Source organism: Charadrius vociferus, unplaced genomic scaffold (genome assembly GCF_000708025.1).
Source record: "Charadrius vociferus isolate BGI_N301 unplaced genomic scaffold, ASM70802v2 scaffold655, whole genome shotgun sequence".
Lineage (NCBI taxonomy): Eukaryota > Metazoa > Chordata > Aves > Charadriiformes > Charadriidae > Charadrius > Charadrius vociferus.
Window position 1 is genome coordinate 1,121,792 of NW_009648330.1, and position 17,257 is coordinate 1,139,048.

General features: G+C 41.0%; 1 protein-coding gene across 1 annotated transcript in view; it reads right to left on the reverse strand.

Annotated features, from left to right (window-relative positions):
- ZCCHC24 (zinc finger, CCHC domain containing 24) overlaps positions 1-17,257 on the reverse strand; it is a 115,028-nt gene that overhangs the window by 9,927 nt on the left and 87,844 nt on the right. The window contains exon 4 of the mRNA XM_009884570.1: positions 1,019-1,183. Coding sequence (XP_009882872.1) covers positions 1,019-1,183 — 165 coding nt within the window. The remainder of the gene's footprint in view (positions 1-1,018; positions 1,184-17,257) is intronic.

Sequence of the window (17,257 nt, forward strand, 5' to 3'; positions counted from 1 at the left end):
TTCCATCCACAAAAATTTTCTGCAAGATCGCAAAATTCCCCTCAAATTTTTCCATGATGGCCAAACTTCTTCATAGGGTTGTCAGAAGCAACCTTCTACATGAAAATTCAGCTTTCACAGCCAGTCTGTAGTCTAGTTTTCAGGGAAACAAGGGGTATGAGCTCATGCAATTGGTCTGTCTCCTTCCCACTGAGGACTGCTGAACTGGTTGACTGCTTGTGACCAGTGCTGGTGGGATAAGAGGAGGAACTGTGAGCTGGAAATGCAGGGAATTACCTCAAGGGATAGATGCAACTGCAATCTGCGAGGAGGAGGAAGGAAGGCTTTGTGCACCATGTCAGCTATGGCTGGCAGGATGGCAGATACAGCTTTCCTAGCAGAGCTGCTTCCTAGACTTGACCCTTTCAGCTTAATAAAAGGCTCTTTTGAAGTTCTTTGCTTGGGCATTGCTTGGTATTATGGAAACTGAGAAACCTCTCTTTAACTAGGATGTGTTGCTTTACTTTCATTAACCAAGGAATTCTGTAGGCAGGAGTCATGTTTGTATTTTTCTCTTTTATCACTGATCTTTATAAATAGACACAGCCCCTTGACCAAATCTGATCTTATTTCAACAGGTGAAAAAAGTAGTACATGTGAAATAACTCCACTGACACCAGTGGAATGAAACATTAAATTGGTGTAAATATGAAGAGAATCAGAACTAGGAGGCCCATTGCTACTGCTGAACTTGTTTTACTCCATCTCAGGTTATAAGGCCCCACAGTCTGTTTCTATAATAAAGGCAGGTAAAGATTTTTATTTGGAGGTATTTTTACTGAAAGATAGGACATTCACATTTTGCATCTCTGACGTCAGTCCAGATTTCCAGGACTGAGAAGAGTAGCTCATCTGGGGAACAATTTTTTTGTGACATGTAGGCCGCATCAAGTCCTGTTTAAGTCTTACTCATGCTGTACAAAATCAAGAGCATTCCTAGTCCTGAGCCTGTATGCCAGCAGCTCTGCACTCCTCCTACCTGTTTGTGAGGATAAACATTAATGTGGCACTTGATACATTCTTGTCCCATGTTAGCCCAGGAGTTTCCACTCATCCATTTTCTCTTGCACTTGGGGCACTTATATTCACCGAAGCAGCGTTTCTTGCCCTGGTATGGAGTCAGGCCTTCTCCTTTTGGACGAGCCTACAAAACAAAAGGAAGTAGCAATGAATGACCACAAAGGGATGGGGGGGGGAGTAGTAGAAAAGTAAGTTTTTTCTTCATTAGGAAACTTTCGGCAAAAGATACTGGAGGCAGACATGAAGGTCATCCCCTTAACAGAGTTTGTATGTTGAAGCTAGAGTTTAACAGTTCTTAGTTACCTCTTTCTTAGTTACCTCTGTAAGAAGTATTCAAAAGTTCAAGAAGACTTGTAACACTTACAACTGACACTAAACATAATATTTAGAAAAAGGCCTGTGCGCTTTTTATAATGAACAGTTTTAATACCCACTTCATTATTATAAGATCATCTCTATTGAGTACATATTGCTAATATTATATATAGCATCTAGAGAAGTAGCTCACTAGTAAAGCACTATATTTCTTAATTAGATCCTTGTCTATTCCCCACTAAATCCTATCCTTAAGAAAACTTTATAGTTTAGCTTCACACAGCCTCTAAACAATGAAATATTGGCAATTCATTAGTATGTGGATACACATTATTATATGGGAATGCACAAACTGGGATTGAGTATGAAGGGAAGACATGTTTTTGATTAGTGGGCATCATTAATTTTATGAACTTCATTTGGTTTCTTACTCTCGGTAAACAGTTTCACTGATTTCTACATTTTGAAAGAAATAGGAAGGGATTCTCAAATGGAATGTTGTGATGTTTAAATGTTAAACGTCCCCTAAAGAAAGCCTTTTTATCTAGGGAAGCTAGTAGAGTCGACGATGGCCTTCTGCAAATACTGCTTATATTGCTTCTAAATGCATTCACTAAAACTATGTGTTGTATTTAATGAAAGTATAGTAAGGTGCTTAATATGTTAAGGTGAAGATGACAGTATTGCATACAGCTGTCCTGAAGGTATCTGTAAAGATGATGCTGTTTTCTAAGAGTCTCTAACACGTGTTGAAATACTGCCCATGTATTCACTGCATTTTGTTTATTGTTGCCTAGAGGGAGATACTTCACCTGTATAGTGGCAGAATGGTATGATCACCTATCGAAGGATTCTTTGTCATTTCTTTATATGTCACGCCTCTGTGACTTTTTTAAAGTTCCCAGATGAGGTTTACAAAAGTTAAATGACCCATCGTGCTGGGAAAGGGTTTGTTTTTGTTTTGGGAGCTTGTACGATTTCTCAGTGTGTAGGTCCAAATTGCTTTCTATGTGAAAACATGGGTTGAAAAAGCAGGTGGTTGGCAGAAGACCTGAGCTTGGCAGAAGCTCTGAGACTCAAGCTCCCATGGCTGATGGAGATGGTGTACGCTGTGTTACCTCCAGGGTCGCACGTGGGAGCAAGTGGGGAAAGAACATTGAGTGCACTCCGCATTGCATGCTGGTAGGTGGAAGAAGATCAGGAGGATCCCAAACCTACCCTGGCCTCTCTCCCCCCGCCCCCGTAGTGTCAGTAAACAACATTCTCTATTTTTCATGCTTATTCCTCAGCATAGCAATATTCTTTAAAACATCAGATGTAGTGGCAACCTCTGTTACGAATAGGCAAACTTCTATAATAATTTCTTCATGACACTCAATCTGACAAGCCACTGTAAATATTCTGGCTCAGAGCAAAGATCAAGCTGACACTAGGACACACATATTTTCAGAAGTATTGCACTGAACTAAAAAAACGTGTTCATTGGCATAACGAGAAACATTTGGAATTCCATGACTAAATGAGTGCTGGCAGGCACCCAGAGTGTAATCTTCTGATCCATGGTGCCTCTTGATAAGGATGGGAGACTGTAATTGAATGTAGGGCAGGAAAATGTCAATTTATGGAGACATCCTTATTTTGGACACTTAATTTGGCTCTGCCTCTGAGGAATTTGTCGCACAACTCAAGTCAATGTAAGAAGGAGTCACGTGCTCTCTTCATTTAGAAATTCTTATGGAATTGAATAAGTACCCTGTGTACAGAGAGCTCCCATGGTCGAGGAACATTGCCCTTCCTCCTGAGGTGTCATAGATTGCTTTATTTGTAGTTTCAACTAGGGCTATGTTATTGAACAGAAAACGAGTTATTTCTGATTCTCAGCTTCAATGGCATTCAGACTCCTCCTGCAGACCTGGAAATGCAGCTTCATTACCCCTACTAAGAAGCAGTCCTTTCAGAAAATATGCAGGTCACTGAGTGCATTATTTCCAAAAGTAATAGCACTGACTTTGGAGACAGAGCATGTTTGAAAAGTCTTGTAAATATTTACAAACAGTATTTAAACATAACACTCCCACTGCAAAATGTTATGCCAGCCATAAAGAGCATTTAAACATCAGACTCCCACAGCAATATGTTGAGCTAGCCACAATTCACAGACGGGAAACTTTCAGAGATGGCCACTTTGGGCTGATAACTATAGGTTTCTCCAGGTCAGGTAGCTGACTTCAGACACACCAATGCCCTGAAGTGCTCTGCCCTCACAAATGCACAGGAGGGCACTGAAGATGCTAATCAGTGAGGTCCTCTGTGTGTACAGCTGGGCATCACAAATGGAGGCTTTCCAAATTAGAAGCTACTTTTAAAATTTGGCTTCTCCAACTTGCTCAGTAAATCAGAAGCAGAACCAGGAAAAGAACATAGGAGCCCTGACTCCAGTGGTTATTTCCTGTTATAATTGCTAGACTAAACTTCTGATTTATTTTTATTTTAACTTCTCAGCTGTTTTCTCTCCCTCCTCAGTCAGTGACTTTAATTAGTTTGCTGGCAAAGCTACAACATTCTCTGTAGGTGTTTCGCTATTCTGCTTTATGGATGTTTATACTTTGCCCTAACAGATATTATTTTCTTTCCCATATCTTCAGTTTCCCAAACTGTGCCCCACAGGGAATTTGGATTCTCAAACAAACAAGCTCATTTTCTCTAGTGAGAAACATCATTAGGAAGCAGTGACAGCAAGGAAGGCAACTCTCCAACTCCCTCCACCCTTCAGGTCCAAACAAAACAGAAATTTGACAGTATTTGGTGGAAGGCAAAACCTGAGTGAGATACAGTAATGGCTCAAGAGGTCTGATGCTGGGTGTTTTCTTTCTTTTTTTTTTTTTTTCTTTTTTCTTTTCTTTCAGTGTCTGTGGCTTCAGCAGCAGCACAGTTGAATTGCATAAACATTTCCAAGAAACAGCCTGGTCCTTGGCGCAGAAGCAGCCAGCCCAGCCCAGCAGGGTGCTCGATCACCCAGTCGCTCTGCGGCAGAGGTGTCGCAGTGCTCATCCAGCTGGAGGGCAAGAACTGCTTTCACCAAAGGTTTTTCTTAGCTGAGTACCAGAAAAGAGCAGGACGACACACTTTGTCTTTTGGTATTAACCTAATGACTCCTATTTTACAAAATGTAGGATTTACCTTGTTTAAACCATTAACCTCCTATTCCCTCCCCACCTCAGCTTGATTTGAATGGTGTTTAATAGTAAACCTTGGTTGGCGTTTAGGTCCTGCAATTTCTGCACTGAGCATTATCTTTTCTTACTCTTTATGCAGATAGGGATTTATTTATGTTCCAAGTTAATCTGGCAAAGTTATGCCCCTATTCATAATGGCAAAATATTTTGTTGTTACCATGTTAACACATGTTGTCCCGTTGCCTTTAGGCACAGGTAGTCCTTGGCCTGGTTTCTACCCTTGGCTGCAAAAGCTTGGTGGAACCTCTGTCTTACCATATTTGAAATAATATTCAAACTAGGTTACAAACTGTAATCTGAAAAAGGTTTTTACGTTTGCAGTATCCTTTATGTCTGGGGAGTTGACAATTTTATGCTTTAAAGGCTGATTTGACAGGCTTACTCCATAAAACCAAAGTGCCCAGCATTTCTCCTGCTATGTGCTCTCTGAGAGCTATATGTATCTTCATTCAGACATTTCAAAGATTATTTAATGCCGCCAGGACAGGTAGGCCTTTGGGAATGATCAAAACCAAACAGAGGTTTTTTTGAGAAGGACCAGAAACTAGCTGTTACATGAAGCATGTCTTAATGTCCAGATCTGGGCCCACATAATAGATTCTTTGTGCTGCTTTGACTTTGGAAATCAGCAGGGATTTGCAGAAGGGAAGGCCGGCCTCCCCCACGGTACCCCGGGGCTGGCAGCTGTGGTGGCCCATAGCCCCTTCCTTCCTCATGGCCCTTAGGCAGAACTTGGAGCCAGTTTTGGGCTGGTGGTCATAGTGCTAATGCTAAAGGGGACTCCCTCGGACCCTGAATTCAGGAAGCAGCATGGATTCTGTAAAACCCCTCCCCAGGCCCTCTGTCCACTAGCAGTTAGCCAAACAAAAGGACCTTGCCCTCTGATTCATAAGACAGCGGTACATCACCTTGGGTTTCCAGACAAATGAAATAATCTTTGCAGGTTTACCTAGCCAGTGCACGTGTTTGCCTTAGCTAGATCCAACATATGTACAAAGCCAGCTTTTTTTTGTGTGGTACAGCAACAAAAATGACATTGGTATTCCACCCTTCACTGACACCCAGCTGCCTCTATTTTTCATCCTCTTCCTTTCTTCAGCCAAAACCACAAATTGGCCATAATAAGATTTTAAAAGTGTTTAAGTTGAGCTTTTCTGCTGGTTACTGGCCAGCCAAGCGCTCTCACAACCTATCAGATTGTGCATCTCATGGAGGAATCTGCCAAATCACTTGGCAGTGACGGACATAATAAAGGACTCTTTGCTTTCCCCAGACAATTCTCTCAAAGTATCAGTTTGCAGAGTCAGCAAAACCAAACCTACCCCCCCCCCCCCATGCCCTGCTTAAAACTAGATTCATTATGAACAACAATGGGCAGAGAGTTCACTCAGTGAAATGCAGAGAGAAAATGTATTTAACACTGCTCTTCCCCTCATCTTCGCCCAAGTTTGTGTTACACAGCTGAAAGGCATACAGCACAGGGGGAAGATGAAGTCCGTATGGCACTGGTAGGTGGGTCCCCTTCCTACAAGTGCTCTGTAAGGGTCTACTTATAAGGATGCTTCATCAAATAAAGCAGAAAAACAATAACAGCAAAACCAGCTTGATGCACTGACTGGCTCCCAAGTGGTTTGCAGGAGTGGGAGGGCCGAAGCTTTATTTTGAAATGTGAACTCTCCAACACTAAATTGTAAGTCAGCACAACTAGGAGATGGCATTAAACCCTAGCACTCTTATTTTGCACTACTCTATGTGCATAGTTTTGAGAAAGATGAAACGGTAATGATAAAGTATATCCAAAATGTTCAACTAGAAAGGGGAAAATAAAGTGTTAGGGCTGATTTGGTGTACTGGGTTTCCTGACATTCTTGTCCTGACTCTGCAGCAAGTTGTAGTGTGTTGGGAAATTCACTGAAGTCTTCTGACCTTTCTCAGCTCTGTGTAGGCTACGTAGAGAATGAGGACACACTTGCACGCTTATGCCGAAGTGGCACATAAAAGGGAATCCTTAGATTAGTCAACTTTTTTTTTGTCCCTCCTGACTTTTGTATTTGTTTAAATCTGAGTATCAACAGAATACATAGACAGATAGGGAGGCTGTATATTTAGCAAATGAATTCTAATACAGGTGGTTTGTTTTTCCTTGCTGCAGTTAGTCTGTTATACTGGTGTATGATATTGCTGATGTATGACACTGGAGACTTCTGAGATATTTAAATAAACTGTCACAAAACCTTTAATTAGTACATGTAATATAGGAAGAGCATCTAGGGGATACAGAAACCAAATTATGCTTTGTTTCAGCCTTCTTGTCTCTAGTCTAATTTGTGTATTAGTGATATGATGAAAACTCTTACTTGATATGGGTGAGTTAAAGGAAAAGGGGGATAACTGTCAGAAAGCAGACTCTTCGTTACAGCATTACTATTTAAATAAAAACCTTCTATTTGATTTACTGAACAATAGATATTATGGAATTTCTAGATGTATTGGATATTCCAGACTAAGGATTTATGACAAATAAAATTATATCTGAGCAAGATAATACTGAAAAATAAAGAAAACTTGAAAACTTATTCGTGTAGCTTAACAGAGGAAGCCAGTATGTGTTTTATTTGACTGGGATTTTCTTAGGGGTTTTGTCTGTCACAAGGCTTAAGGTGACTTCACCCTCTGATGGGGATTCTACTGTATGGCTTTTATTGTCACTGGAAGCATCATGAACTTAGACCACAGCGTTCATAAAAAGGCTCGTTCTTCAGGGCAGTTAAAGCTCATTGGTTTTTATTGCTGATCTGAAACCTTCTATTACACTCATAGCACTTCTGCTCTTAAATTCTGATCAAAGTAGGAGGTGGCTTTGTACAGAGGTCCCAAATAATGAACTATTACAGCTGGGGATCTAATAAAGTTGGTAGGATTTCCCAGCACCTCTTCTCTAAGGCAGTAAGTGTATTGTAGCCTTCCTGCTCACTGTCAGTGCGTTGGGCTGGGGAAAAGGGGACAACGAGCTGTTAGAGCTGATGCCTGGCCTCCCAAAGAAATGTAAAGTTAGAAGAGGGTAAGACTGCTTAGGCTCTCTGTGTGTCTGCTTGCTGCTCCAGGGGTAACCATATACTGTGCTCTTGCTAGTATTATATTCCTGTCACCTTATGTGGACAATAATTTCAGAGTCAAGTCTATAGAGAAGTTTGCTCCTGTACACATTTCTCCTTTTTTTATTTCATCTTCATACATGTACCTCTACTGAGCATAAATATAGTCCTCTACTTTCTTGGCCTTGCAGTCAGTGTCTTCCTAGCAGGGTGGTGCTCAGAATGGAACACAATTCTCCAGAAGCAGAACATTAAACAAAAGATGTGAGTATATGTAGTGTGCAATACAAAATAACATTAGTCTTTATTTTGCTTGAACAAATACCCTATTTCTGCTGTTAATAAACATTTTCATTCCCCAGGTCTTACTCTTTGGGAAACATTTAAAAGTGTATTGATTAAGCTGCATCAATGAACTTTTATAGGTAAATTTTGAAATGGCAGAAGACCAATTTTGTTTGTCATTTCAATATATGAGTATGTGTCTCTTGGTTGCTTTGAAAAATCAGTGTTGTTGACATATTGTATGTTAACTGCGATTTTTGATCTTGTTTCCACAATGGTAAACCAAGAGTAAGATTTAGCAGTATTTGTTACTAATAACACGCACATGGTTTCTGATGATGATTAAAGCAATAGGCATGGTTGTCATGGACATGCTGATCAAAGTCTAGAAATCCAAGAAGCTGGCTTGGCAAGCATTCTAACACTTAAATCAAAATCTGGTTTTGCAGATTTTTCAAAATCTTAGCCATGCTTTTTGGAACAAAATCTTTTCTTCTGCTACGAAATGCCTAGTTGAGCAGATCATTAGAACCATCCTTGGGCCAAAGATATATAATACTCATTTCTGTGCTCAGTCAGTTTGAGGCATAATATTTGCAGAGTTGCCAAATATTAGTTACTATCTGATGTGTCAATTACTAAACACTGAATCATCTGAGAAGTTGATATTGTGGGTTTTCTTCTTTGTGAATCCTAGTCATCACTCCACAGCTAGTATAGAAATAGAAAACATGTAAAAGCTCAGTACCATACAGTCTGAAAAAACAACTGTATTGATCAAATAATAGTAAGTTGTCTTCATAGGCCTCTGTCTTAATAAAAAAAGACTTGGAAGTATTGACACAAGTGAGCAGTGTAATAGAAATATATTTGGGAAGAATGGTAACGTGTGATATGGCTGGTGTTGGACTTCCAACACCTGGACTGAGTCTGTAGCCCTGACAGATTTCCTGTCTGATCTTGGTCAGGTCATGTAATTAGACTGTACCTCAGCTCTTCATTTGGGGCTGGGAGAAGAGGTCCTTTTGCTGTTCCCCGCCATTTTGGCAGTGGTTGTGGCATTATATAATCGCTTTGGACTATGTATGGTGATGTAGCTTGTGTAGCATAATGGAACCTTGCACTTCATCTGGGCCATCTAAGTGCTATTATAACATACTAAGCAAATAATACAAAACTTTCAGTCAGCCCTTTTCACGGAAGAAGATTTGTGTGCAGAGTGTATTGCAGAGAAACGTGTTCTCTTTTGATGAAGCTTGTTAGTGGAGTCTTAATAGAAGGTGAAACTCCCCTTGCATTCACAATTCCAACAAAGCTCAGATATTTATTTTCTTTTCTGAATGTTCACATTAATTTTCCAGGTTTTATAATTTCGAACAGTGTAGTTGTATATTCAGTTATATCGAGTTATATACAGGGCAACAGGCAATGATCAAGTGTTTAACGTGTTTGGTAGACTTTCAGAGCCACAGAGCTCAATTAATTCTACCCAAATCTTCTGTTAAGGAAAGCTGCAAATAATTATCTTGGTTAACTGTACTTCAAAGACTTATTTTACCTGTGCATGCTACTCTTCGCTTGCTGAGCAACTGTGAAAGAGCTCCCAAATTATACTTGTGGCCTATCACAGCTTTAATGTTTGTTCTCATAGGACTTTGAAAACAATGGAATTACTTGAGCATATAAATAGCTGCCTAATGAATCTTCTTTTGAAAGTATTGCATAACTCAGCATAACCCAGAACCTAAAATTTCAAGAACAGGGAAAGAATAGGTCTCTGGTCCTTATGCATGTGAAGACAACTATCAAAATGTGAACCAAATGTTATTTCTCACAATGAAGCAAATGTACTGAAAAAAATTCTCTCCGGCATTTGTGCAGCGAAAACTGTTTCCAATGTATAATTTAATGAAAAAATGAAGTAAAAACGGGGGTGGGGCTAGAAAGTAGGGATGGGTAGTGCCTAAATGAACCTGGGTCTTTGCTGTATAATTTCAGTATTGTATGTCATATAGAAAATAGGGATTTGCATATCAAATTAGGCATGTGGAAGAGTTAAAATTACACTCGCCTGCTGGGATGCAGTGAGGCACTTCTTTTCAGTGTTACAAGATCATATTCTTCCAAACAGCTTGAGATAAAAGGAAGTGGTTGAAATCTTTCTTTCCCCTTCTCTGATACAAAATTGGCCATGCTGAATTAATTATGAAGAAACTAGGAATGTATTCATTTTAATAGTTTCCTGATGTGTGGACTCTTTTGTCCCTCTTCATCCCGTTGCTTGAAAACATACAATGGCAATACCCTCCTCCTCTCTCCCTCCCCCTTCTCCTCTGGTAGCACACTGTATTAAATATGTTTGCATATTTTTCAGCAGCTGGAATTAGAGTTTTGGAGCACTGAGGATCATACCCTCGCTATAACCAGGCGTTACCTCTTCTGAGCTGAGGTCAAGACTCATATTTTTGGATCTTTTTAATTGGTCCACCTCAGATGGCTTCATGTGGGTTTCAGATTTCTCCTAAGGCTAATGTGGCACAGCTGGGGCACTGCTCTAGCAATGAGCTGACAAGTCTAAAGATTATGATCTTCTGCCCTTTAAAAAGTCATGGAGTAACTCTGGTAGCCCCCTTGTCTCCCCGTAAGTCATGGGACGCCTCCAGAGGCAAAACAGATAGGAAGCCAGACAGGTGTCACTGGGGGTCATTTTATTCCAAATCTAAGTGAGTGGCAGGTGCTTTTGAAGACCCATTCAAAATGTGGAATGTTACCTTCTACTTCCTTGCTCTTCTGAGATGTGCTTATGTGAAGTCTCCACCTGAAGAGACTTGGACTGAATTATGATGTTGAGATGCAGCTGCAGATGGTATTTCTTTCCCTAGTAAGTGTCCAGGTCAAGAAATTGCATGATAAGACTCTGTCCAGGCTAGATTGGGTGTGCCACCATTAGGTCAAAGCAAATTTTGAAAAGAGTATTTGGATCAGGGAATTCCCAATTTATGCAGTGACCATAGAGCTTGCATTCCCTTCTGTTTTATGCTTCAGCTGAGAATCTGAGACATTTTTCGCATCAAACTACACACAGAATAATAATGTTGTCTCTACTATTTGAACTGTTTGTGAAAGCTGCATAGGAACTTCAATTGCAGACATGGCAACTTGCAAAACTGTTAGTACTTACTCTTCATGAACTGCTGTAGCTTAATCTTATACTGGGTGCAGCTCGATTTAACTTTGGTGTGAATTTACAGAAGCAAGTAGAGAAAGGACCTGTATTAAATATGAAAAGGACAGTAGGTGGTGATGGGAGACAGCTTCCTCTGCTGCTTGAGTAGCTTTGTAAAATCCTGCTGTACGACTATACGTATCTTTTGGTGCCTTTATCCGTTTGTAAATCTGGACCTGTTGTGGCTTTCCTCTATGCCCTATATCTGCTGGGCTACACTTGCTACACTTTGGGAGGGACTTTAATACCACAGTGATTTTAAGTAAAACCTCAACTTGGGAATCTGCTGCTTTTTCATGTTCATTAGAAATAGTCTGTTGAACTCCAGGGATGTCAGGAGAGATCACTGCTTTATGCTAAGGTACTTTTTCCTCTGAGGCAGCATGGTTTGCAGGACTCAGATAACATTAATGAGGCAATTACAATAAATAATGATTTTATTTCAATTAGAAGCTTTGACATCATTCATATATCTAAAAATACCATTAATTTCTTTGCCAAGTTTCCAAATGAAACTGCGTCATTCCTGAAGCATTATCTGTTTTTCTTCTATCCTAACAATTTGTGGCCCACAGCAAGGTCAACCTGATATAACAGGTATTTTAATATCCTTCATTAAGAAATAAATTGTTAAGAAACAGATCAAGTTCCTATGCAGTTTCCTGAATAGTTTCTGTCCTGGGCTCTAGGAGCCAAAAGATGAGTGCTTTGCTCTCTGCAGGCTGGGCAATGGAGTATGCAGAGGGAAGCTGCACTGGGAGGCTGAGAATATGTGGACTAGGGAGGAGGACGCAAAGCAGAGAATATTTTAATTTAATGCGATTGCACCATGCAATATGAAATGCAACTTTAGCATTGTTACCACTCAGGAAATGGCTTTTTTTTTTGCTTTGATTTGACTTATGCTCCGTGTTGTACCCTCTGTACTGACACGCTCTATTCTGGTTCACATCATATGTGTCTGAATCATAATAAGGATGGATTTCTTTTAGGCTGAATCAGAAACGCTTCTGCTCTTGTAAAGGTTTTATCTCTTCAAAACAACCCTTGGAAAGAAAAGGAAATATTGTTAAGACGATAAGGATGAGTTTCAGGGGAAAGGATGTTTCTAGAAGAACTCAGCCTTCTTCCTTCCTTCTGCTCTGAAAGGGACAGGATCTCTTTCAGCTACCCACCAAATCCTTAAGGATTCGAGACTTGTTTCATGGTGCATCCTGTGCAGCACATAAGAATAGGAATAACTACAGTAAGAAAGATCTAAGAAGAGAGTGCACGTCATGAGGGGAAGAATGTGGTCTTGTGGTTGTGGCACTGGACTGGGCCTCCGCAAGCCTGGGCTTCATTTCTGGTTTGACTACAACCTCTCTCTGTGGGTTTGTGGACAATTACTTGATCTCTCTGTGCTTCAATTTTTCATTTGGAGTATGGGCAGTACTAGTGTACTTCACATTCTGGGAGTGTCATTAATGTTGTTACTACAAAAGTGAGCAGTATGCATGAATCTTGAGTTATACAAGTTTCAGGTTTTGAACAAGGACTGTTATAGGCCTGTCACCAGTGAACCTGACCTCGCTTCTTCAGCCAATTTTTTTTAAAGGCTGTGCTTAACAGATGTTTTCTCTTTCATACATTTTATGCTTTCACTACAACCTGGTTGGTTAAAGTAGTCAGAAATATCATTTTCCATTAACTGCTTGTGACATCTCCACTGATAACGTTATTAAAAAAAGTAAACAAAAAACACATGGCAGAAGGTAACGCAAGTACATATACAGTTGTTATAAGGATTTCTAGCTAGGAAATTCTTTATGCAAAAGGTAAAGCATGGGCACTCTAGAAATCTTCCCACTGTAACTAAAAAAACACAAGGGCTGCCCACACCCCCTCCAACCTCTGCACCCCAAAGCAGTGTAGTGGTGGAGGCTCCTAGGACACTAGCACACAGAGTCCTCCTCCAAGATGAAATACCACAGCAAGAGTGTCATTGCTTCTATCTGGAATGGGGCCTTTGCTTGAACTATTAAGAAACGGGGTAAGGAAATAAAGACCAGATGAGCAACCACCCTCCCTTTCTCCACCTCAGCCTCCTTCCCTCCACATTCCCCCCCCTAATGTTGTCTCCAAGATGACATGCAAAAAACACTGATTGAGTCAGTCAGCCTGCTTTAAATTACAGCATTCTTTCTGAGCCTGGAAAAAGACAGGCTATGCATAGCCCAAAAATGAAACATGACTTCAGCTGCTGATATCTAAACTGTGTAAATGTTTTATGTTTAATAATGTGAGAGAGACATTTTTTCTTGTCCCAGTATTCTTTCCTCTAGAAATAATTCTGTCAGACTACAGGAGGAGCGTGATGCATAGAAGAAAGTCTTAGAAACGCACCCTTTCTGCCCACAGCAGCCATGCATAAGTCTGTCCACCTCAAGAGCCCTGAAATCCCCACTACCTGGTTTAGTTCACGTGTCTGATATCACCTGAGAGCTCCTCACTTGCTCACTTGGTTTGGATCCCTGTGCATGTGCAGACATCTGGGAGGAACCCCTTGCTAGAGTTTTGTTCTATTGTAGGCAGAGTCTCTCTATTCTGAAAGACCAGTTTTTTAACATTTTTATTGAAGTGCAACAGAAAGGTCTCACTGTTTTAAACATTAACCACTGGTTTGCAATGAAAACTTATAGGTATATACACCTACACATTAGATGACCTAGAGACAACCATCCTTTGGTGAGAGGTTTGTGATAATACAGTAGGAATCTGCACCTCTAGTCTTTTCCATCCTACCCTCCCTTCCCAGTTCATCCTATTCCTGCAGTTGTATTTGCATTTTCCACTGCGTTCCTTCACTGTTTTTTTTTTATACTATGTGCAAAACTAGTGTGAATCACCTAAAGAATCACTTGTGTCATGCTACCAAAACAACATCAGCAACTGCCAGACTTTGTTAACCATTCTGTGACACTTGTGCTTGATGTTTGTAGCGTTACAAGAACTTTGAGCGTTTTACTGAAACTCTTACAAAAAGGAACTGTGGCTAACTGGTTCCCTCCATAATATCTTTCTTGATCACATGCAGAAATATGCAGTGCCTTGAAGGTGAGGAAGGATGGAATGCAATCAATAAGTACAGAGCGAGAATGCTAATAGGTATCTGAAGGGTTGAGAGCACAACACAGTCAAAGCACTGGGTGAAGAGGACTTCTCACGTCAGCATTCTGGCTAGACTGAAGGGAGAGAAGTGGCATCTAGGAGATGACTGATGCACAGAAAAGATACAGAATAGAATTGATAGCCTTTTCAGTGTTTCAGATTCTGCCAAAAAGTTAGTTAACTATCTCTTCACTACTGAATATTTTGTTCTTCTAATCTGTCACAAAACAAGCCAGGAGGACTGTTATCTGAAACTTTTTAGAAATCACAAAGGTCATAGGTTGAATCAGGCCATGGATGTTCTATGTCTTGGTCCATAACTGTGGCTTTTGAGAGAAATAAAATCTCTTGAGTGTTGAAATAGGAAACTCATGTCTGACTCATCAGGCTGCCTGGCTGTACTGTAAGAAATTAAGTCTTTTGGACACCTATGGTTTAGGCTTGTTCTGTACAGCTGTGTAGCAGGAACTTTGAGATTAAGATAATCACTGCTGTTAAAAGTTTGGAATGGAAACCCTGTTTTGACCAGAATATAGTCAGAAAAGTAAAACAAAACAGTGACTGTCTAAACAAGTGAGTCGTAATCACCATTTCCTTTAATGCAAGTAGATGACATTTCAATTCCAGGTTTTTCATTATTTCTTTGCCTATTCCTTCTTTAGAAAGCAAAACTATTAAACAGTTTGCGGCCTTCACAATGTGTTTGTACACTGGCCTCAGACAGCATTTCCTATATTTAAGCATTTTATTGTCGAAGACATTCACACACAGCATTTCCTTATCACTGATACCTAAAATCTCACTTCCTGAAAGTCACTACTTTCCTGCCTGTGTACAGGGAAGTAGCTGTCACTGAGTCTCACACTGGCCTGTTCTGAGTACGTGATGTTGGCAGCATCGTAGATCTGTTGCTAGCTGCCGACCCAAAATGCAGTAGCCTGAGGCCAACTGGTAGTTCCATATTCTTTGACATATGCCAACCCAAAGCACATGAGAAGATAAATAATCTTCTCCCCAAAGGGAGAATTTTTTTCAAGAAAAAAACCCCAAAGTCAACAACAAAATCCACCACCGAGTAAGGGATCTCTTACTAGTGAAGAACATCAGAAAGCACCTGTGAAGGACAGCTGTGGTGTTCAGCTACTGCACATGTTCAGGAGCACTCTTTTTTCCTAGGGTGCTAGTTCTATTTTAAAGAATATCCACATTGCCCTTTTCAGACTATCTGATTCCACTTTTGTCCTAGCAGACAGTTTTAATACCCACAGGCAAGTAAAGTGAAAAGCTCATTATCAAACAACAGAAAGGGTGAATACATGTTCTAATAGAAACCTCATGAGAGCAAAGGATCCACCAAGGGGCTGTAGGGCACAGAAGGCATGACAAGGCTTTGTGCTATGTTCAGTACTTTTCATGGGAACATGTTTGTGACCAAGGCCGTCTTCAACTCGTCTAAAGTCTAAGGCAGTCTTCCTGACACAGACAGTGAACAGGCCACTGCAAAATGTCTTTACTAGATGCTGTCTCTCTCTGTTGTTTGCTCAAAGCTAAGAAACTATTCATTTTTTTAAAGCGTATTGTGCAAGAAGCATCTGGTATAAAATGCTTGCCATAGTATTTGCTGCAGAAGATGACTGGAGAGGTGGGATGAGGACCTGGGGAAGGGAGGCGTGCGGTTCTTCATCCTTTTTGCTACTGTTTCTCCTTTCCTGTTTCACCCTGATACTCTTTTCATCAAGAGATGCTAAGTTTAAGGATAGACTGATGCCTGCTCTGCTTGCAGAGATACAGTAGGAGTGAATTTGCCCCGATCTTGGAGGGGAAGAAAAAATTTGAAACCATTGAGAGCGCCTTATCTGGAGTCCTTGATTTTGTTTTTTGTATTAAGGTACTCGTCTCTGTTGCATGGGGCTATTTTGGCTGTGTTATTGATTTAAGAAAAAAAAAGAAGAAAAAATCAATATGGAATGATAAAATATAAGATGAACAGAAACAAGTGTATCCCACCTGACTTACTACTATAAGGTCTCTGAGTCTAAGGGTCTTATTTTCCTAAATCAAAGAGTACTGTCAAGGCTGTTCTGGTAAGCCATGGATTCAGACTCTTGTGTGGAGGTTGGCACAGCAGCAAATGTCTTCTAGCCCTTTGATTTATTTATTTATTTATTTTCCCCAGTTTTTCCAAGGACCAGTTAACTTTATCTGCTCCGCGTTTCAGGGGGGTGTGCAGTTCAGTGTGTGCCTGGTGAGAGAGGCTTATTATCCTCCACAGGCTCAACACAAACCCTCGATTTTTAAAAGGCGACAAAAGAGGCGGCCGATCCCGGTTTCCGGTCTCCCCAGCTGAGCCAGCGCGGCGGGCTCTTTGTCCCTGGTCCCAGTGCAGCTGCCTCTTTGTGTGCCCGGGCATAATGAGGAGGGCTGGGGAGGAAGCTGACACAGGTGTGCCATGGGGCCAGGGACTTGGCCAGGGACGCTGCCTCCAGTGAGCGTGCACGTCTCTCCACACATAGGTCTTGTGTTCAGTTCTTGGCCGTGGCCTTCAAGGGCCTCCTTGTCACAGCACAAACAATGGCGTCGCGCAGCCTCCCTTCTGCGCTGCCTCCCGGCCGGCGCTGACCAGAGTAACCCCCTTTCTCAGCCCTAATACCGCAGCAGAAATGTCATCCTTATTCTGTAACGCTGGCATTTGTCAACTTGGTGGGAACAAAGAGAGCATTCATTGAGCGGGAGACAGGCGGAGGGCCTCAGGAAAAGGCCTTTGAGGGGACAGAAAATGTTCTTCTGTCAAACTTTGAACTCCCCCGGAGCTGCTGTTTGTCTTTAGGTCTGACCAGACTGGAGAGAGAGGGCTGTCTTGTGTTGACCATATTTTCAGCTGGGGTCGCAGG